This window comes from Panthera onca, chromosome A2 (genome assembly GCF_046562875.1).
Source record: "Panthera onca isolate mPanOnc1 chromosome A2, mPanOnc1 haplotype 2, whole genome shotgun sequence".
NCBI classification, from domain to species: Eukaryota; Metazoa; Chordata; class Mammalia; order Carnivora; family Felidae; genus Panthera; species Panthera onca.
The window spans coordinates 124,751,177-124,774,607 of NC_138340.1; the positions used below are offsets into that span (position 1 = coordinate 124,751,177).

The following is a 23,431-nucleotide window of genomic DNA, read 5'->3' on the forward strand; positions in this document are numbered from 1 at the left end:
GTATGGAGCACAAAAAACCCCCATCCCAGCGCAGTGATTGGATGTGAATACTGGTTTGCTGTGGAGCCCAAAGCAGGAAGATGCTTGATGAAAGGCACCCAGCATCTGAAAAAGTTCACCGCAGCGATGCATCCTCTGGGGGGCGTGGCCACCACTCTGCCCTTTTATTAACGCACGTAGTGGAGGGTTTGTGGACTTGGCAAGCCTCCACCGCCTAATGTGAACAAGGCCTCTGGAAGGATCGGCCCCTTTGAAGCATCTGGGCTGGTGGTGGCTGCTGCATATGGCTGGGGCGTGGCCTCCAGATGCTGGGCGCCTTCACTTCCTTGGATTTTCCTCACTGCCAACTTGTGACGGCGCGCTCCCAGTCATACCCCTCAGCAGGCAGCCGTGGTCTAGACCCGCAGACCTGTCCCGGCACGCTGGGCCACCAATGGCAAGATTTCACAGAGGACTGCTGGGGCTGGGAGTCCCCGAGGATGGCGCTGAGGGGGATGCCACCCTGGAATGAGAGAAAAAAAACAAAGCTCCACTTACGCACCCTTCTCCCTTTGCGCTTCGGCGGGGCAAAGATTGGAGACCCTGGTTTCTGCCTGGCGCCCACCGCTAGCCCGCATGCGGCTGTGCGGATGAATTTCTCTCTCCTCTGTCACAACCGGACAGTCTGTTTTCTTGAGAACACTCTGAGCGATGATGCGGGGGAAACCGGCCTAGAAAGGGAGAAGGCTGTGCCCCAAGTAACCCAGGCGGGGTTTCCCACAGGTGTGGGAACTCCGGAGCGCTTTTTGCTGCCCCTTGCTGCCTCCCTCTGCGGACTCCCTGATGGCCTGTCCTGTGGGAGCACTTTCCTCTCCCCCAGGGTCCAGAGATGAGCAGGGTGCCCTGGGAGCATGGCTGAAGGAGGAGCTCCCCCTAGAGTGCCGACCCGCACCCACAGGAGCCCCAGACTGAGCCTCCTTAGTCCTGCGGCCTGTGGCCTTGCCCAGTCTCGCCCTGCCCTCCCCATGACTCTGTGAAAGTCCCAAGCTGAAGGCAGGGTCTTCTTTCCTTCTACATTTCCACCGAGCCCGGCCTGTGTTTTTGCACAGGGCAGACAGTGTTTGTCAAGCTGAATGGAACGATTTCAAAGGTGATGTGCGTCTATGTCGGGGGTAGAAATAGAATGAGTTGGGCTTGCCGCACAGAAGAGATATTGAGACTTTATTTTCTCTTTTGTTTTTAATGTTCTTTATTTTTGAGAGACAGTGAGAGAGCGTGAGTGGGGGAGGAGTAAAGGGGGGGGGGTACAGAGGATCTGAAGTGGGCTCTGCGCTGACAGCAGCGAGCCCAATGTGGGCTCATGACCCTAACCAAAGTTGGACGCTCAACAGACCGAGCCACTCAGGCGCCCGGAGATTTTTCTCGGTAAAGAGCGATCTCTCTTTCTGGAAGATCTTCCAAGTGTGAATATCACCTAGTGTTAAGGCTGGCTGAGGGCTGGGCAAGTTCATATTTAGATAGAGTCCTAGAATGCCAGTACTACAGTGATTCCACCATTTTACTAATTAAGAAGCAGGAACATGGCTGAACATTGTCAACACGCTGCGCTTTTGGCCTCTGATTGTGTTACCACCTCAGATGTGGTACCTCCTGCTTAGGTGCAGGGTCGGGTGCTCTTTTGTATTTGAGAGTCTTTGCAAAAACAGAGTATGTGAAGCTAGATCCAGTGCATGAGTAAAGTGAGATTTTGCAAAAAGTACAAAAGCTGAGATTTTTCCCACCAATGCTCCACCTCACCTGCCCTCTGGCAGGGAGTGCCTCAGCTCTTCTAGCCTCTGTGGCAGAAAACCAAGAGACTTTTAGATTATGTGGGGATTTAGTCCACCAGCCAGCCTCACGGTTGTTTTACAGTGAACGTGACAGTGATGAGTTGAACATGTTTAAGAGAAAAGTAATCGGTTTTCTGACGAGCAGCCATTTTCATGTTCTGCTTTATCAGTCAGCCTCCCCCTCAAAAAAGTAGAGTTAAGAAGCAAATGTTGGAATAAGAATTAAGGTTACTTGGCACTCTAACTCTCAGCCACTAGAGGGGGGTAGTGACCAGGCTTCCTCTCTCCCTGGCTGGATTATTAGACCTCTTTGCCCAAACTGAAGTAATGAGTTATCACTGGGAGAGTGACAACCTAGCAAATGTTTGCTAATCATGGTCATCTTTTCCCTCTGTGGAGCCAGTGTTTCATACTCTAGCAAAAATATCTCATTTTTTCCCAAGAGGAGTGTTTTCTAACCACGTTAGTCTCTCCAGCAAATAGCAGGATGGTGCACACACCTTCCCCAGCCATAAGGTGCAAGAAAACTTAACTATGAGCCGTGGGGAATATATTCTCCACAGATGGTCTTATAGATGGCTTTATCAAAGGAGGAAATATTTCAGGCTCCAGAACATGCACCATGATTGTTTGGTCTCTGCTCAGAGCAAGTGTAAGGGATTCCTGTTAAAATTGGCATCTATGGAAAATCATAAGCATTGCTATCTTTAAAGGGAGTCTCTGTGCCTGCTGTGTTAGCCACAAAGCAATCTCTAGCTTTAGAAAGGTGTCCAAGGCTGAGGACCATTTCTGGAACTCCTATGCCACCCTAGTATCTGCCAGGCACGTAGCACCTTTTGCCTCCTGGGGAATATAACCTTGGAGAGTTAAAGCAATCAATATTTTTCAGTATCTAGAGAGTGTAAATTAGGCAAAAAATGTAGAGTCCCTAGGTTTTAAACCGGAACTACATACATATAAGTAGGCAATGTATATGTGACAAGAACAGAGTGCAGGCAATCAAGAAAAGGGGTTCATTGTGAATAATTATGAAAGCAGTTCAGTAGGTTTTTCCCTGTTACTTTGGTAGTCGGATTTTTATTCTTGTCAAGGCAGAAAGAGCAAACGCCCAAGGCCGATGGGGGAGCTCAGGAAGATAACTGAGAAGTCATCACGGGCACAAGCACGCTGACTGATTCTGTGTGGCACCTATGAGTGTCACACCTACAAGTAAGGTTGGAAATTATGAGGATTTGGATCCCTAGAAGAAAGAAATGTTTTTTGTTTTTTTTTTTTTATTTTATTTTTGAGACAGAGAGAGACAGAGCATGAATGGGGGAGGGGCAGAGAGAGAGGGAGACACAGAATCGGAAGCAGGCTCCAGGCTCTGAGCCATCAGCCCAGAGCCTGACGCGGGGCTCCAACCCACGGACCGCAAGATCGTGACCCGAGCCGAAGTCGGACGCTCAACCGACTGAGCCACCCAGGCGCCCCGAAAGAAATGTTTTAACAACAGACCTGCTGTGCTGCCGTGTGAGGAAACGTGGTCTTCAGAAACAGGTTGTGTGACTGTCATGGGCTTTTTGTCTTGTCTCATTTTTTACTATCCGAGGTTGGACCACATGAGCATCAAATCTGAGATCTGGTGATTTGGAAACTCGGCTTTTAATCAGGCTCCTCCTTTTTCCTGAAATTCCCTTTTGCTCATTCTGTAATGAAGCAAAATTCTACACTTCCTTCACGACCCAGTTCCCATGTCTCTCCTACTCTGCAAAGACTTCTAGACACCCTTACCCACCCCCCATGGAATTAGTCTTCAGTATCCCATTGCACTGATTTCCGGCCCAGAATACCCTTTACGTCATTTGGAGTTTGAAGGTGCATCCCTCTGTTCATGTCTGTGCCTCCGTCTGAACAAACAGGGCTCGATGAGTTCATTCTTCTTCACACTTAGGAGTGGAATAAAGGTATAATGTATGTGGGTCTGTGTGGGAGACCTAATGAGGCTGGATTGCAGATAAGTTCAGTATCCACAACCAGAGAAACAGGTAGACTCCCAGATTCTCCTGCCCCGTCTCCTTAGATCGAGTTTGTAAAATAAAAAAGCTCATCCAGAAATACCGGGCCTTGCTGTGCTATCCTGGAAACCTAGGCAACCATAGAGCCAATAGCTAAGCCAATATTTGATATCAGATATCCTCACCAATATTTAAGCCACCATGATGTCAAACCATGGCTGGCTCAGGGAGGATCTGGAAGGAGCAGTACAGACTCCCTACCAGCTGGCTCTGCAGGTTTTCCCCACGCTTATTAACATCTCAATAAAGCAACCTCATGTGTCCCACTGTTAAATCTTTTGGCCCTATTTTTTTATGTCAAAATGCTGTTTTTATGTGAATTGCTGAGGGTGCCCATGTAGTATTGAGAAGAGCAGATGTAGGCACTAGAAAGCCAGGGATGAAGTTATTTTCTTAGGTCTAATGTGGCATGGCTATGCCTTCGTATGACTACCTCCTCTAGTAACTTCCATGCAATTCAGGTTAGGGAGGTCGGGGCAGAATTTCAAGGATTAAAGTATAAGTGGATTTATTAATAGTCTCTATTGATAGTCTCTTGGTAGTTAAACACACTTCTGTCCACCCAGCCAGGACTATTTCCTGAATTCTCTCCCTTCCCCTTTTCCCAGGGACGCCCAGGCACTAACCAACCTGAGATGCTTTCCCCTGATTCTGTGAACTTCCTAGATACATGGAGCAAGGAAAGCCATATGACCCCAGTGTGGTTTTCTAGTGATCGTCCAGATGTAGCCATGTTCTACTGTTGTTCTCAGGAAGGCTGATTTCCAAATAGAACAACATAGTACAGCCAAAGACCCTTCCCGGTGGCAGAGGGGAGAGCCAAAGCTCTGCCTCTGGCTCCCAGATGGTGCTGGCTGTGGCAACTCTTGGCTTGCCCTTCTGTTCTCCCAGAAGCAGTGTGGAGAGTTCCCAATGGTTAATCTATCTGTCTTTCAAAACTCTGGGTAGCCAACGCATGCACGCTTACCTCTCTCTGACAGGGGTGGCCTTCATGCCAGAAAAAGCAGAGGGAAAACTACTCGGTCTGCTGTTGCTAGGAGGCAGAGAGATGTTTGATGTTTTGATTTTAGCAGTATTGGAGGCTTGCCTTTTTAATAACACGAAGAGCTATAGGTTGTTCTTATGATATTGAATATATGCTTTTCTGAAAGTGTGTCATGAAGGCAGACTTCTCTGATCAAATTCTTTATTCTGCCATTCATTAAATTAAAAAGAAAATCCTCTGGGATACAGCAGAGGAGTGTAAGAAGTTGAAAATGAAAATGCAAGGTTCCTGTGGAAGCAGCTTAGTTCAGAGGTTGCTATGGTGAGCAGCCCCAGGTGGAGGGCTGGGTTAGGCACTGGCCGAGGATTGGGCAAGGGTGGAATTCACACTCTTCAAATATCAGTGTCCAACTGTGGCCCTGTGGAAGCTGGGCAAAAGTTATCAGACTGTTATTCGCTCTTTGGGTGATTTACCACATATTTACTGAGCTGCCTGTTCAAAGCACTGTTTGGCTGGATGAACGAGATACAGTCCCCCCCGCACAGAGGAAGTGGTAATTAGGATTCAGAGGGTATGTGCTAGGATAAAGATGTAGAGGGGATAGGACCCAATAGGAAGGGGCTAACTTTTCTTGGGCCAGTCAGGAAGCGCCATGGAGCAGCTGAACTGAATGTTAAAGGATAGACATCAGATTCTTCCAGTGGGGAAAAGAAGGAAGCACATTCAAGGCAGGAATGGCTAGGTGGAAGGAAGCCTGAGGGTTAATGAGACATTCCCTATGCCCAGGTAAAAGAATGGGTGGGGAGGAAAAAGGGATGATCTAGATCGCCAGTGACCTTGAATTTGAACTTTCTCTGTAGGTGCCCAGTAAGAGTAGGAGTGAGTGATCTTGGTATCACTACATCTACAAACTTCTCTGAGGAGAGCAGGAATGGTTTCCCAACACAGATGGAGCTGCACTCCTGGTACCACCATCCATTAGAACCTTCTGCCATGACGGAACTTGTGTAGATCAGCACCGTCCAGCATGGTGGCCACTAGCCACACATGGCCATTGAACACTTGAAACGTGACTAAGGAAGTGAATTGAAAATTTTATTTCCTCGTAGTTAATGTAAATTTCCACTTAAACAGCTCCGTGTGGCTAGTGGCTTCTTTCTAGAGCTTTGCACGAGGCAGTGGTTGTGACCTAATGGAGGGGAGAAGATGGTGCAAGCTTCCTTGCAGGTAAATTAGATAAGCTGGGTTTCAGGGAGGGAACTGACCCCAGGTGGGTTCTGACAGTATTGTGCTGGACGCAGTGAGGAGAGGCCTTTGAAGAGTCTGATTGAGACATGACAACCGTACATGAAATAATTAGAGAAGGGGGAAGCTGGTGTGTGACAAAGTGCTGCCCGGCACGGCACCAGCTCGGGAGCACCCTGCCGTGCCCCTTGGCATCCTGTCTCCATGTCACTGCGTTGCACAGCTATGTGTGCCCCAAGGAACAAGAATCCTGCCTGTACCTCTCTGCTGTCAGGAAAGGTGCCAGGAGCAGGGTGGATAAATCAGAACATCATTTCTAGATACATTCATAAGCTCCTGTGACAGAAAGTCTGCTTTAAAGGGCTTGCATAGGCGGGCCTTTATTCTGTATTACCTGTAGAGCTTCCCTGGAAAAGCTCTATTGTAATGCAACCTGTGTTTTCCCCCTGGAGTGCTGGGCAGCTGTGTTTCCTGACCAGGAGCTCAACATCGAACAGAACATAACTGGGACAGAATAATGCCATGAAAGCAGGGAAACCAAAGCCATAAATCTTACTAACTACTAAGAGTGATAAAATTCTCCTACACATCCTATAACATGAATATAAATGCGCAGTATTGGTGCACACGGACTAGGGGAAGAGCAACAATCTTCCATTAACATATAAAAATTCAATTCCACTGTGTCATAAATTAGAGTTTTTTCTCATACTGAACTATTAAGTGTGATAAACACAAATTGAACACTTGAATAACAATTGCTTTGCCCAACCCTGAAATTTGAAGTGCATTTGAGGATGCTTGCTTCTCTTAATAAGTTCCTCCTTCTTAATAAATTCCTTCCAGCAGAAGCATACCTAATTATCCCATTATCCATTCCATCCATCTGGATGTCAAGTCCATAGCGTCAGTAGACCAATGAGGTGGGAGTCTGAGAATAACACACGGTGAATAGAATCAACACCTGAGTCGGAGGCACAGACCAGTACAGACTGGAAAATGTTAGCTGGAGACATATTCAGCAACTAAGACCTACAAATGGATATTTTAATTTCCTCCCATTCCTTATTCTTTATTTTCTCACTCTAGTCCGTAAATTCTGATTGGAATATTAATATGTCTCATGTTACTCTTTTTGTTGATTTATCATTTTAGAAAAGTGATATGTGTTTATTATAGAAAATTCGGATATGAAGAAAATAAGAACAGCCACAATTCTACCGCTTAGAGACCGCTGTGAACATTTGGCCATATCTGTTTTCAGTTACTTTTGTTTTCTTATTTGTTTTCACGCAATACTGAAGCACAGTTTTGCTCTTTTTCAGTCAATATTTCCTCCGTGTTTCCTCATATCTTAAAATGTATTTCCAGAACATCATTGCAATGTCTGCAGGATATAGAGGTCACCTAAATGTATTTAACTAGGCCTCTATTATAGGCAATTTAGGCAACATATAGGCAATTTATTACAGGCCATCTTCCTGCCTTCTTTTTTATTTCAAATAGCGTTATGATGAAAACCCCCGTCTGTAGAATCTTTGTCCACACGCATTACTATTTTCTTGGGTGCGGAATTTCCCTGCCAAAGGGAGGAACTTTCTTAGGGCTATTCATAAGTATTGCCCAATTGTCCCCTAGAAAGATCTTCTAATGCAGTCGTCCTTATTACTATGGGTGTTGAGATGAGAAGGCCCTGAAGTACAGTCCTGGTTTTGCAGTTCCAGATCTGTCATCAGCCGTGTGACCTTGAGCAAGCCAACACCTCCAAGCTGCAGTCTCCCCAGATGTTAAGTGGGCCGGTAATAAGACCTGCCTCACGTCCCATTGCCGTGTGGACTAGATGAGACAGTCCGCGTAAGAGCTGACGACGGCAAAATGCCCGATGTGAGAGCTAACAATTACATACTCTGCCCACCGAGTAGGGACCATCTATTTCTCCATTCTTTCACAAACCCTGGGTACAATTTTGTGTATAAAACTCATCAGCTTGACAAGTGAAAAAAAGACATCTTGTAGTTTTAACTTCCGTGACAAAACACATCTCTCAAGCCTTTAAATATATGTGAAATATTTCAAGCGATGGGTGGCTTTGACACATGCTTTTTCCTCAAATGTTGTTCCTCATGAGTGCCAAGTAATAGAAGAAGCTCGAGTCGTCCTTAGTTTTAAAGGGCAGATACATTGTTGACTGCATCTGCGTAGTGAGTGGCATATTGTGGAGGTGGAATACTTATATGCAGTGATTAGTAAATGTGTGCTTCAACATTAAATGTGTGCCTACCTCATTTTCTCCCAACAGTCTCGATGAATTGGATGTAGCTGCCCGCAATTTATTTTAAATTGTATAAATAGCTTCCTAAGACACCCGGTAGAAATAAAAAAGAAGGAAAACATTCACTTCCTTCACCCAAATTAAATTTTGTTTACTGTCCACACAATTTTACAGAGTGACGTTAGATGCTTTTTCAAATCGGGGGACACGTTTCCTCGTGTGGAGACCATCTTCTTCCCACACAAGGACCGTCATTCCACCAGGCCCCCTCGGCGCCCACTCTATCCCCGTCACATCAATGGGAGCCATGCCAGAGAAAGGGACCCGCACCCTATGGGCCAGGGAAGAGGGTGGACTACAGAAGTCCTGGGAGTGAAGCAGAGGTGGGCTGAGAGGTCAGCACCAGCAGCCCAAATGTGGCCGTAATGTAAAGTCTGCGCCGGAATGTGACGGGTGTGGGTTGGTCTGAAATAAAAATCAAAACAACAAAGGCAATCGCGATCGTGGCGTTCAGGAGGGTTCATAGTCAGACATTTAGAGGCCGTCGTAGTTTTAAGAACAGGCTTTCGTTTGCCCTTGTCAGAAGCCTGGAGGCTCTGCACAAATTTAAAGGCACAGCGTGGTGTCGGGTACCAGAAAGGGTTTTCTAGTGAGCAGGATTCCATGGGATTTCTGTAATGCACGTGGGAGGAGGTATGAAGATACGCAGTCTTGATTATTCCGGAGAAGAGAGAGATCTGTTTTCCTGTCCTGTATCAGTCATCAAATAATTTTCTGTCTTAAGTCATCAGTCACCAAATAATTTCTCACTTGATGACATGGAGAAGGCTCCTTAGGTTTCAGTTCTGTTCCTCTTTTGTCCCTGTTAGTTCATATTTCCAAGGCTGTGTCCTCGAGAGTTGGGCTGTAATATCTTTGCAGGGAGATGGTGAGTCTATTGATTCTTTAATATGGTTTCTGCCATTTAATTCTTGTTGGGAGCAGGCAGCGCTCCAGCCCTTACACACAGCTAGCTGGCTGCTCTCTGTAATCAGATGTGTACACACGTCCCATGCCAAGAGAAAATGCTGGCATATTCACAGTGGATTATCATATTCTGGTCACTTTTCAAGATCATCTGTGCTGTTTGTAATCTTGAGTATTATTATTAATTGTTTTTGCTTTCAGCCTTGAATTTGGTTCTGCAAGGAAGAGGTTTTGCTGGCAAGGGTTATGAAAAAAATAAGGGTAGCTTCATGTTCTTAATCTTGAGGGCTTCTTGCATTACTGTTAAGTCAGAATTGTTAGGGAGTAAACTTGCTGGAAGGTGAAGATGAAGGTGGTCCTGTGGAATAACAGGAAGAGCAGTAGTCTCAGGGGATGTAATTTAGTCCACCCTTTTGCCTCTTTTTAACGTGACTTTGGGCCCATGTATTCATTTGTAAAATGACCTGTTTACTTATAAAATAGGGACTGTGCTTTGTCCTATGTAGCACTCAGTGACAGACTGCATGTGGAAGCATTTTGTAAACGATAATACTACACACCAACGTAAGGTCATCACTGTGTCTTTGCGGTCAACATGCTTGAAAATTTGTTGGTTTATGTTGAAGCCTATTTCAGTTCTCTTCATGTCCTGGCCCATCATTTCCACATTTGAACTTAAGCTAGGGGCGCTTGGGTGGCTCAGTCAGTTGGGCGTCTGACTTCAACTCAGGTCATGACCTCACGGTCTGTGAGTTCGAGCCCCACGTCGGGCTCTGTGCTCACAGCTCAGAGCCTGGAACCTGCTTCTAATTCTGTGTCTCCCTCTCTCTCTGCCCCTCCCCCACTCATGCCCTATCTCTGTCTCTCACAAAAATAAATAAACATTAAAAAAAAAATTAAACTTAAGCTATGAAGACCTTGGCTCAACCTTCTTTATCTTTCGGTCTAATTCGAGGCCTGGAAGTTTTGCTTTATTTGGAATTTGTCACCCCACATTCTAAAGAATGAGCATCAGTGTTTCTCAAGAGACTAAGATTCTAAGATATTGCCAAAGCGAATCTTAATTGTATGTCTTCAGAAAGCCCTGGGATCTTATACTTTTATCATACTGGGCACTATTTTGGTTATATTGTAGTAGAAACTATTATTCTTGTATTAGAGCTATTCACAAAATGGCAGCACTTTGAATGGTGACTGTAGTCTAAGAGCTGCATTTCCAACATGGCAACCGCTAGACATATTGATTATTTGCATCCCAGTCAATTAAGATTAAATCAAATAAAAAATTTGGTTCCTCACACACACTAGATACATCCCAAGTGCTCAACAGCCAGATATGGGTCATGGAGTCTACTTTGGACAGTGGAGATTATAGCACATTTCCGTCTTTGCAGAAAGTTCTACTGGACAATCCTCTAGAAGAAAGGGAACCTAATATCACCTTCTTCAGAGGTACCCAATAAGGTTTCATGGAGAACTTTTATGCCATTTTTAGATTTCCAACGTGAATTAGCAAACTTTCATGGCCAATCAATGTTTGACATCCCACTTACCTACCCTTTCCTGCAAGTCACGCTTACGGTGTTTGATAATTTGATATTTTTACATGTTCATTTCTTTCTGTTGGGTTCCTTAGGTCCTGTGTGACAGACATGTGTGAATGTCCAGTCCATAAAAACTGTTACTGCGAGTCATTTCTGGCATATACCCGGGCCTGCCAGAGAGAAGGCATCAGTGTCCACTGGGAGCCTCAGCAGAACTGTGCAGGTGAGAAATTCCCGGTGGATCCATCCATCAGAAGTTCACTACAATCCCCAAAATAGCAATGAAAGAGACTCTCTGATACGAATGGCCACATTCTCCCTTGGCCAAAGGGAAATTCCATCAATAGTCCAACTGGATTGCAACTTGATAAAACACAAGGGCTTCCCACTAGGCAGGATAGAAAGCACTTAAGAGAAATGCTTTGTGACAAGCACATTTGAACAATTTAAGGATTTCCACTGTTGCAAAATCCTCTCAACCTCAAGCTATCAGCTGGATGTACTTAGCACACGGACAGTCACAGCTGTGGCTAAGGTTATATGTGGCGCAAAGAATATTCATGATGATTACAGTCATTTAAGGTCTTCAGGATAAGTGTGTGTGTGTGTGTGTTTGTGTGAGAAAGGGAGAGATTGTTAAACCCTAGCAGAATATTCTTTTGCCTCTGAGAGACAGATTTCTATAATACTTGTTATAGTCCTTTGATCTCAGGCAAGTTAATTAGCTTATTGGATATCTGTAAAATGGACTTCTTTGTTCATTCAATAATTATTTCTTACAAAGTGTCTACGTGCTGGGCATTGTGCTGAACACAGTGAGTACTCTGGTAGCTTAAGAGACGAAGCCCTTGTCATTGAGGTGCTGGCAGTCCAAAAGGAGAACCAGATGAAAATAGTAACTCTACAAGAAAATACTGGCTAAGTATGTTAAGTGTGATGTAGGAAACAAATAAGGCAGAGCAACAAAAGACAAATGGAGAGGGAATGGGTGGCTATTTATATGGGGACAAGGGAGGGCTTCTCCGTAGTGATGATAGGAGCCTTGAAGGATTGAAGGGAGTTAGGGCAAGAATTCTATGCAGAAGAAACATATTTTATGACCATAAAGCAGGAATAAAATAGCATGCTCTCGAACTGGAAGGGAGTCAGTGTGGCTCAAGCATGGTGGGCAGGGGAAAGAAGCATAAAATGGGGGTGGAGTAGAAGCAGGAGCTGGATCGTGCAGGGCTTTGCAGGTCTTGGGAGGGTGGTAGCCTTTATTCCAAGAGTAGTGGAAGCCACTGATGGACTTTGAGCAAGCCTCATTCTGCTTTCTAAACATCACCCTGTGTCCAGGCTACTGTGTAGAGAATAGATTGGCCGGGGCAAACTGAAAGCAGGTGACCAGGCAGGAGTGTGGTGGTGAACAAACAATGGTGACTTGGATTAAGATGGAGGCAGTATATGAGGAGAGAAGAAAAGAGATTCCCAATATATTTTGGAATTTTACAATAATATCTGTGACGCAGAGTGATACGCACCAGTGATATGTATGTGAAACATCTGAAAGAGTGTCTACCTCATAGAAGCTACTGCTGCTAATTAGATCTGGAGAGGAGATGGCTGAGTATTTGTCACTTACTTCAAGGGTTGGCAGACATTTTTCCGAAAAGGGACAGATTTGCCTGGAATGAAGACACAGGGGGGTTGCACTAATTCTACACTAATCCTAATAACCTTAGCTCTGATATTAGAAAAAAGGCAGTTCATGGCACTGCTAACTCTAGAATGTCTATATTGGTGGAGGTCACCTGGCTGGAAGAGAGGTCAAGAAGGATTGCCTTGAGGCTGTGTTTTCATTGAGTGGCCATCTTGTTTACTTAGACCAGTGAGTCTCAGTCTGGCTGGGCATTGGAGTCACCAGGGAGTTTACAAGATAAACAAGAAACCTATGCCCAGATATCCTGTTTTAATTGGCCTTATATAGCTTTTAAAACTTCTCAGGTGATTCTGACTTGTAGCCAGAGTTGAAACCACTGAGTTAATTTTTATGCCTACTTGGGTGGCTTTGAGGGAGTAGGATGACAGGTATTTGGGGGTTACTAAAACTTCTCCAAGCTGCCCCTTGACAAAATCACTTGTCTGTGTCCATGAAAAGCACTAAGCCCTTTTACCTACTTCTAACTTCCGTTTTGGAATTTGCTCTCTTCTCTGCAAACCCAAGTCCAGTCTTTGTATCTGAGTTCACTTTCTACAGCAAGAATGTCTATCAATGTTGCCCTTCTGAAAGGAGTATTGATTTGATAAAAATAACTCACAGTGATCCTGGTGGACTGGGTCCGAGGATGCAGAGGGGGGTCCTGCAGGGCCAGCCAAGAAGGTCCTTGGCTTCACACAGGATGGAAAGCAAACTCAAGCCAGCAGAAAGTGAGAGCAGAGTTTATTGAAGATACAGAGACAGCAGATACAGACAGAGCATCCGGGAGACTCAGAAAGGAAGTAGAAGATGAATCTCATCTTTGCTAGGGGTCTGGAGTTTTTACTGATGATTGTGGTCTGCTGCACATGTCCTCTTGGGCATACAGGAACTGGTCAGAACAAGGACAGTGTCCTGATGTCCATCATAAGTCATGTATCCCCTGAAGCCAGGGGACCTTGGCATCCTCAAGATGTCTAATGCCAGTGATCTGGAATATGAACATGATGGCTTCACCCTATCATTCCTTAGGTATTATCTATTGTGTTGAAAGATTCCAAAGAAATCATTAATTCCTCATCCCTTACAAGGAGGACATAAAGTAAGGCATGTGCAGGACAGGGGTGCAGGTCCTAGCAAGAATAGAAGAAGGAAAGGGAGCAAAAAATAGATTTTTATGGAGTCCTTCAGGTTCCCTATCTCAATAACATGGTGTGGTTGAGGCTCCTAAAAAGTAAGACGGAATGGCTTACCTCTCACCTAATGCATCAGTGTGGGGTAGCATAGTAAAAGTGATGTTTTTGTGGGACCAGGTCCTTTTAGTACACCTTGAATATTCCTAGCTCCCTTTCTCTCCTTTGAGTCCTCCTTCCCTTGAATCTATCAGAAAAAGACTAAGATATACGGAGCCACGTCCCATCCATCCATCCTGCTGTAATTTAGGGCTCTGAAGAAACTTATAAACTTCATTAGCTGTGGTGGTGCTGTGGTAAGGCTTATATTAGATACAGAATATAGGAGTCCTCTCTTCCCAGCCCACAGCTATACTTAGCACCGTCTGGGTGCACCATTTGAGGACTACGCATTCCCCTTGATTTCAGGGACCAAATCTCAGGAGCTAAAATTACTTTTCTAATGGACGAGGAATATGGCTCTCGAAAGATTTCATTTACCACTTAAAATTAATGGAGTCATCTGAGTGAAGTATAACTCTGTGCAGTTGCAGGGGAACCTTTACACACATACACACACACACACACACACACACACACACACACACACAATGAACTTGCACAGGTTGACAGTTGGCACATGAAAAATAAATTTATGGAGACATGCAGCATCTTTCAGTGGATTCATTTCCAATTGATCTGGAATATTGAAGACTATAAGAGTACCCTTTACTTATTTTTAGCTTCCAGATCTTTTCGACTTATGACAGCACGTAAGGGCACTTAATACAGAGAAGAGAAATTTTCCAGAGTAAAAAGCTTGGAGGTTGAACCAATAAGAAGCCAGCCAGGCAAGAAACTCTGAATGAGCAAGTGACATTTCCAAATGTAGCCCGGATTTTAGCACTATCATGACTACTAGCACAAAGCGTATGCCCACTGCGTGTGGCAAAAAGGACTGATGGAGCTCAAGCTTAGCATGTGAATTACTGAATATAATATGCTATGCAAAGGACCATCGTAAAGGTCTAGAATAAAAGTTTAATAATGACCGTTTATATTAACATTCACCATTTTCTAAGCACTTCCTTTGCCCCAAGGACTACACTAGCACTTTTATGACATTTTATGTTGTTAATTCTGCATTATAATCTATACGGTAGCATTCTATTACCCACACTTTACGGATAAGGACATTGAGGCTTGGAATATTTAAGTGATTTGCTGCAAGCCACAGAGCTAGAAAATGAGTAGGTTGGGAATGAAACCCAGGTAAATTTGCCTCACAGCCTCTGTAGTTAATCATTATGAAAACAGACCAGCAAGAGCACTGTGGAAAAATATAGTCAAATATGAGTATATATTTATTTGCGTATTTACATAAGCATCAACTAATTTACTCAAATATTTGTTATGTAGGTCTTTCCGATTTCTATTCATTTGTGCCTTATCACTGATAGTTGTCAGTTGGTAGTCTCTGACCGTAACTTTGTTATGCTCTTGCCCTCACATCTTACTTGGCCATTCTCAGCAGATTTCCTGACATCTCCCTGTAGCCCACACTAATTGTCAGTGCACTTTCAGTAATGCATTTTATAAGTGGAAAAGCATCTGGGATACTCGAAGTGGCATGTGTCTTTCTATAGCACATCAGATAGCCTGCTGGGTTCTATGAGCAGGTTTTCCTCTGTTTGTCTCTATAAATTCCAGGTGGTTCTAGCCCTTTGCTGTAGCAATGGCTTTAATTATACACAGTGAGCTTCTCCTTGGCCAACTGGGTGCCTCCTGTAAAGGATTAGGAGATAAAGTCAGTACGGGGATCTTCAACACTCAGTAGGGGATATGGAGGCAGCGGGGTTCCAGAGGGCACAGAGCCGTGCTTATTGAATTTATTGATAAAGCTAACACCCAGCGCTTTTCTGAGTTACCACATGAAGTAACACATAATGCTGCTTGTACACATTACACAGTGTCTGCTTGTGTGTCCCCTAGAGAACAAATGCATGCCAACCCTAATCACTTTGGTAGTTGGCTGGTTTTTCTTTTTTAAATTATTTAACCAGATGAATCCTTCTTTAAATGCATATGTTCAAATTGGTCACAGTTAGGTTTTATTTTTATCTTTTTATTTTTTTTAAGTTTATTTATTTGTTTTTAGAAAGAGAGGGAGGGGGCAGAAAGAGAAGGAGAGAGAGAATCCCAAGCAGACCACGCTGTTAGTACTCCTGACATGGGGCTCAAACCCACCAACCGCGAGAGCATGACCTGAGCTGAAATCCAGAGCCAGATGCTTAATCGATTGAAAATAATATATCTTTTGTCTTTTATATATATGGAAAAAAACATTGAATTCACAGAAGAGTCAAACAGGGTCGGAGTCAGTATTCACTTTCTAGGATCATATAACAGTTGATGATCAATTTGCAGGCAAATCTAATCATGGCATCCCTTAACTAAAACCCTTCCAAGACTCCCCCTTGCCTAGATTCACAGCCCCTGCCTACTTGTCTGCCTTTGTCTCCCCATCTCTCCCTCCTCAAATTCCGTGCTCCCACCTACCAAATTGAGACCCCCTTCCCCTGATGGAGCCGGGCAGTTTATTGTTGCCCGCATCCCACACTTGCCCTCTCTCTGCCTGGGGAGCTCTTCCCACCACAGTCTGTCTGACAGCTGCTACTCACCTTTTAAGACCTAAGTGGGCTCTGTTCTCTGAGGTCTTCCTAGATGCTGACATCCCCTTAACCTCAAGTTGATGTCTCTCTCTTACTCCTCCATGGTACTTTGCTCTCATGATCTGATATAGTGCCTCTTGCATTTTATTAAGAATCTGTTTAGGGGTGCCTGGGTGGCTCAGTTGGTTGGGCATCCGACTTCGGCTCAGGTCATGATCTCACAGTCCGTGAGTTCGAGCCCTGCATCGGGCTCTGTGCTGACAGCTCAGAGCCTGGAGCCTGCTTCAGATTCTGTGTCTCCCTCTCTCTGACCCTCCCCCATTCATGCTCTGTCTTTCTCTGTCTCAAAAATAAATAAACATTAAAAAAAATTTTTTTTAAATCTGTTTATGGGCCACCTTTACCTGTTCGGTGGTAAACCCAGGCTCCTGTAATGGGAGGTCAGAGATGATACCTGATTCACATTTGATTCCTTGGCCTAAGAGAATGCCAGCCACGTGGCAGATACGCGGGAGATGTTTATTAATTGAAATGGAAATGGCAATGGTGTTTGTTCAACGAGAAAAGACCTTTTTTCCCCCTAGTGGTTCTGCATTTTCTACGTTCTACTTTCTCCCTGTAGATCGTGAGAGAAATAATCAGTGTTCAGTTGGCCAAAGGTGAAATGTCACAGCAGAGCATCAGGAAGTTAAGTGGTAGAGCCAGAAGGAAGAATTGAGAGGTCAGAGAGAGGATGAGACATGGGAGAGCTTGTGTCTATGAGAGAATGTGGGGAAAGGAAAGAACATAGGTAGGAAAGAGGAAATTCTATCAAGTTTTCGTACTGCAAGTGATCTTTGCACGGTTTCAAGGGAAACAAAGTATCTGGAGGGTGAAGTGAGTTCAGAGAGGCTTTCTGGAAGCAGCTGAGTGGAAAATGAACTCAAGGCCAGCCAAATGTAATCCACACTGGGAAATGAGATGATGGATGGAGCATCATTAAGATTAAGTCATCCTCCAACAGGCACTAACATTTAATAAGCTGCTCCTGTGTGCTTGGTCCTGTGCCAGAACTTTGGGTCATGGTAGAAGGGACTCTGCCCACAGGAGCCTGGGCCTTGGCAGGTCACCCTCTTCCACCGGGGATGATTGTCCTAGTGACCCCTGGAATTTAAAAATCTACAGCTACTTGGGCCCCAATGCAGAATGAGAGCAAAAGTCTTCAGGGAATGGGGCTGAGAAATATCTTTTAAAATATCCTCAGGGGACTCTTATAAGCTTCTCTGATTAAGAACTTCAGCTGCCCTGGAGATGGGGGATTAAAACAAATAAATAACTGTAATGTGAAAAGTGCTGTGGGGTGCAGAGGGAGGAAGGACATTCTGGGGGAGATCCAGGAAGCTACTTGGAGGAGGTGCCATTTGAATTAAGACTTGGAAAATGATAAGATAGATTGGGAAGAGAATCAGAACTAGAAATTAGAGATGAAACTGTAGTAACTGATAGAGAGAGAGAAGACAAGGTAAGGTAAGGGGAAGAGTCTTGGAGGTCATTGGAACTTGTAATGCCAGGGGAGTAGGCAAAGAAGCCCAAGAGAGAGGTGTTCTCCAAGTGTTAGCAGAAGAGCCTGGAGAATTCAATGTCCAAAGATAAAGTAGACAATAAGGCCAAATATTTTGTGGAGAGGTTATAGGAGAGTGGGGATGCCGGTGGATATAGTCATGACTGAAAATGTTGGTGGGAACTGCTTCAGTAAAGTGGTAGGTGAGAAAGAAAGACAGATCACCCATGTTGATTAATTGCAGAGGAATTGGATATAATGACTGAAGTCTTTTATGAAGTTTGGAGGTAAAAGGAAGAAGAAAGTAAGTCTGATAAGAAATCTTTTTTTTGTCAAAGATTAGTGTTGATCTGAAAATGTTGGTAATATTTGGAAGCAAAGCCAACGGAGATTAATGTTCAATGAGAAGGACAAAGAATAGAGCAAGTTCCTGGAGGAGATGGGTCAGAAAACAGGAATGGCCAATCAAGGATGGGTGCAGATGTGGAGCAGGGGCAGTGGGGAGATGAGTTAAGGGTGCTTGTGCAGATGACCTAAAATCATCGATGAGGAAGGGTGGGCACTCTGAGGCTGAGGATGGGCTCCAGTAGGGTTTTAGGTGCAAGATGATGGGAAACAGTAGGAGCTTCCATTGTGCACTTACCTCCCCTTTGGAAATAGTTGCCTTCTCATTTGCTAAAAAGACATGAGTCTCTACTGTGACCGAAGTATGAATGTGGGGGTTGTTTATAGGATTAGTTCTCAATTCTGACTGCATATTAAAATAACCTGGGCTAGGTTTTTTAAGGGGGTTGTCAGGTATCGGGAAGTTCCCTGATGAAACTGATTTTCAGTTTTGAACACCATTGGTCCATGGAAACATAACAACACTCGGATATAGTTGTGTGTGAATATGGTATTCAGCTAGGATGTTTCCAAATTATTAGGCATATACAATGTATAGGGTATTCTGTTAGCCACTGAAAAGCAAAAAACAAAACAACAACAACAACAACAACAACAACAACAACAACAACTTTGAAGGGATCTATCAAAAGCCAAAAGATTATCCAAAAAGCAAGCAAGATTTAAAGGAATAGTTATGTTGATCTACCCACTCACTCATCCATATATCGATGCAGGTCCTCTAAGTACCTACTACACGTTAAACACCACACTATTGCCGAAAATAGAGAAACAAAATAGCCTTTCCCTCTCGTAGCCTAGATTAAGCTGGAGAGAGGATTATAATCTCATGCTGCAAACGCAGAAATGGAGGTGGGCAGCGGGTGCTCTGTGAATACAGTCAAGGGACAGCTCACCCAGATAAGAGAGGTGGGAGAAAAGGTTGGGGAGTGTCTAGAACAGGGGAAGTTGGGGTGGATGTAGTAACATTCACCAAGCTAGGTGATGGCTCTAGATCAAGGCAGAGCTTAGGTCTCAGGACTGACTTTGCTACAGGCAGTTCCTGGTAGCCTAAGAAATATGATTAAATTATGAAAAGCCGAAGCAACTTAATACTGTTACACTATAGAGGTGATGTTAGGGAATGTAGCATTAATGAGTAATACTAAGTTTTTGCTTATCTACTGTATCATTTGGGATCCAGGTAGAAAACAAACGGCACACTCAAACTTACCAATTGAAGTAAGTTTAATAGATGGATGTCTTATAAAGGATTAAGTAGGATGTAGGAAAATAACAAAGAAAAGCCCAGGGCCCTGGAAATGAACTGTTCTTCCTCACAATATTTTGATACCAGATGTGTGGGGCTTTTTTCTCATATCAACCAATTCTCCAAAGTTTCAGAGACCAACTGGATGCCCTGCAATTCAATTCAATTCTGACACTACACAGAATTAGCACAAGGCTGCACAGGCTTAAGGGCTCAGTGTCACAAGACTGCCCTCGCTTCAGATGCCAGTTGCAAGTAGTGGGTCCTCAGGTTAACCTCACTTCTGTGTGCCTTGGCTGCAAAGCAGGGGGAGGGAGGTGTTCTTACTATCCCCCTTCCCTTTTAGACTTAACAATTTTCTAGACTATTTCACTAACCTCTGGAAAACACTTTGTTTACTATTACTGGTTTATTATAAAGGATACCATTGAATAGATGAAGAAGTGCATACAACAAGGGACAGAAGCGTCCTGACATAGGAGTTTCGGTCCCAGGGGAGTAAGTACACCACCCTCCCAGTACTCTGATATGTTCTTCAGCTCTGAAGTTTTCTGAACCTTGTTGTTAGTCATTTAGGAGTTTTTATAAGGGTTTCATTATGCAGGCACGATTGATGAAATCATTGGCCACTGGTGATTAACTCAACATCCGCCCCTTCTCCCCTTCCTGGAGATTGGGCGGTGGGGCTGAAAGTGCCAACCCTCTAATCATGCCTTGGTCTTTCTGGTGACCAGTCGCATCCTGAAGCTATCTAGGGTCCCCTAGCCACCAGTCATGTCATTAGCATACAATAGACCCTTAATACTCTAGAGAGTCCATGGACTTTAGGAACTATGTGCCAGGAACCAGGGACAAAGACTAAATATTTATTTTTTATTATATCATACCCTGTGTCATAACAGAGAGGCTGTTATCATTCCTGGGCCTAAGGAAGCAAGGGAGGGGTTGACTGTCAGAAAGTGGGGACAGAGAGAGCTCTGTAGAGTATGAAAACTACTCACTAGGAACAGTGGCATTTGTTTGAGGGGTGCAGTGGCCCACAGTGATGCCAGAAGGAGAGGGCTAAGGAAATAAGCAACTGGACCTCACTCTTCTCCTTTCCTCCAATTGCCAACTAGTGTTCACCATTCAAAAGTGAACCAGTTGAAATCATCCCTAGAGATCAACACAGAGCACAGACATAGAGCAGGTTCAAGAAAGAAAGAGAGTAGGTCTAGAGGGGCAAATGGAAAGTGTCCAATCCGCTCTCTGGTGTAGTTAGATCTGTTTCATAACTCATTTGTTTTTTTTTCAGCAAGTATGTATTGCTGGCTTCCATACCTAACGCCCTTTAGGAGCTAGAGATGCAGTGGGAGACTCAATGAAAACTCTTCCCTGAAGGAGTGTATATTCTAGTGAGGGAAGACAGAATAAACATGTTACAAATGATAGAAATGGTAGTGATATGTATAAAGAAGAAAATATGGAAAAGGAATCGAGAATGTGAGGCTACTGTTTTGGATAGGAAGTTACCTTTGAGAAAACACCTCAAAAAGGGGAAAGTAAGTCAGGCATAGAACCAATAAGACTATATTTGATGTTTCAATATAATTGGCTGGCAATAGCTTCCCGTAACCCATCCCTCTATTGGTATATCATGTCGTGTATCTCTAACAAGAAAGCATCGTATATAGTGGCTTTGTTCAAAACAGGTGGTTGGTAACAGTTAGTTTAGTTTATTTAACAGCTTAGGCAACTAGGACAGGGATAGAAATGCCAAAGCTTAATATGGAAATTAAAATCTATACAGAAAAATGATAATTATAGAGCCAAGTATTATAAAGTAGGTTTGACTCAGATGTCTCTCAAAATTCTGTGTTTCATACAGTTCAGTTTTTTAATAATATGGAAGAACTTGTGAGTGATAATTGACTACTCTTTTCACAGCATCCCTTTTCTCATTTGTGTTTAACTAGTGTAATGGGTATTTGAGGAGCCTTATTGTAAGTTAGATATGGTCAAACATGAATGTTCTGTGATAACTCTATATAATTTGAAAGATTCGATATAAGGCCCACTTGCTTAAAAACCAGTCCTATTTTTCAGTTTTACAATTACATTCTTTACAATCTTTGCAAGGTATTATTTTGCAAACTGCATAAGCTATAATAGAGGTGTTTAAACTGATACTCTTCCATTGTTATTAAATTTGTTTGGAGCGACTTCAAATGAAGGTTAGATTGTTATTGGTATTCTTGGAAAGTCCCTCTTCTAAATCCCTACACGTGTCAACATTCCTACTCATGAGGATAAAGGGTGGCCTCTTTGTCACTGGAAATAACTCAGATGGGAAAATTTGTATGTCATACAACTCCCAGAATGTTTGTTTTCCTGACAAATCTATTCATGAGTTTTCAGGAACTCTTAGAATATTGTCAGAATCATTCTAGCTCTAAGCAAACAAAGATGGCAAATTGGTTATGATTTGGCTAGCTCGTCATTTTTGTATTCTCTGTGGCCAGACAGCCACCTACTTCCCTCTCTCCAGTCACTCATCTCATTTTTCCCTATTTGGTTTTACCCCACTCTTGCTTTAATTTGCCTCAAATTGATCACTATGATTAAAATATGTCGTGTATTTCCAGTAAGCTTGGTAGGTTTTTTTTTTTTTTCCTGTATGTGTAATTCTGTGTATTTGAATATTGATGGGGCTGCACAAAATATTCCTATTTATCACAACTTGATAGCTCTAAGCACAATTTGGAGTTGATTTTTCATACTGTTCTCAATAACCAAATAACCTCATAGACTTCCCGGTAGCGTCACTAATGGGTAGTTTGTCTTCCCTGGGAATAAAAAGCTTTCCATTTTATTTTACTTTGAAGATCACTAGCCCAGAAGGTGGATCTTTGATGTTGTTTTTTCAAGGGCAGGTGATTCCCAGAGTGTTTGAGGAACATTGGATGTTTGCTATTTGGACGAGCCAGTGCAGTGGGTGACATGAGCCTGCAGAATGGCATTGGGCCGAGGTTGAATCTACGTGGCTCTTTCTCCACATCTCACCCATGTCTCCTTTTCTCAGCCACCCAGTGTAAGCATGGAGCTGTGTATGATACCTGTGGCCCGGGATGTGCCAAGACCTGTGACAACTGGAATGAGATCGGTCCATGCAATAAGCCGTGCATCGCAGGTTGCCACTGTCCCGCCAACCTGGTCCTTCACAAGGGAAGGTGCATCAAGCCAGTTCTTTGTCCTCAGCGGTGACCTTTGTTCTGCTCCTAAGACTTTGAAATCCGGTGTCTTTGACACTGAAGTGGAAGAGCCAATGAAGGACTGCGGTATTTGTGTGCTGATTCTTCAAATACACACAGAGTATATATGTGTACATATATAGATATATAGATATATTCAGAAACATTTCATCATTTATATAAACTATAGGTGGATTATTATATGTATATTTTTTGCTATAAGACATGTATTATTTCTAGGATCCTAATCTGTAAGCCATTGGATACATTGTATAAATAAGCCAGGTGTTTGTAATTTAATAAGGCAGCATGCAGACATATTGGATGGCTTTAACATCACATACATTTGTCATTTCTAAGAAGTTTTCTAAGAGACCTAAATTGCCTGCCTGCATTAATTTTAGCTTTGAATCAAGACTTGCAGTTGAGTGGAAAATGTGTTTCTCTGGAGAAGGGCAGAGTTATCTAGGGGCATTTCATGCTTCCAAAGAAAGGAGTGTATGCCCTAGGGAGATGACTGGTGATTGGTGACAGGACCTAATGATGCATGTAAAGCAAGGGATAGGTTGTTAGACTTTATTGGGTCATGGTCCAATATTATTTCCAAAACC

The 23,431-nt window shown here is 43.6% G+C and overlaps 1 protein-coding gene across 3 annotated transcripts in view; it reads left to right on the forward strand.

Moving 5' to 3' along the window:
- The window catches only part of BMPER (BMP binding endothelial regulator), a 246,746-nt gene extending 223,770 nt beyond the window's left edge, over nt 1-22,976 (forward strand). For all 3 annotated transcript variants that reach the window (XM_060632862.3, XM_060632865.3, XM_060632863.3), the window contains 2 exons: nt 10,970-11,100; nt 22,652-22,976. In XM_060632862.3, the coding sequence (XP_060488845.2) occupies nt 10,970-11,100; nt 22,652-22,833 (313 nt within the window). In that variant the 3' untranslated portion in view covers nt 22,834-22,976. The remainder of the gene's footprint in view (nt 1-10,969; nt 11,101-22,651) is intronic.
- Nucleotides 22,977-23,431: the final 455 nt, after the last annotated feature.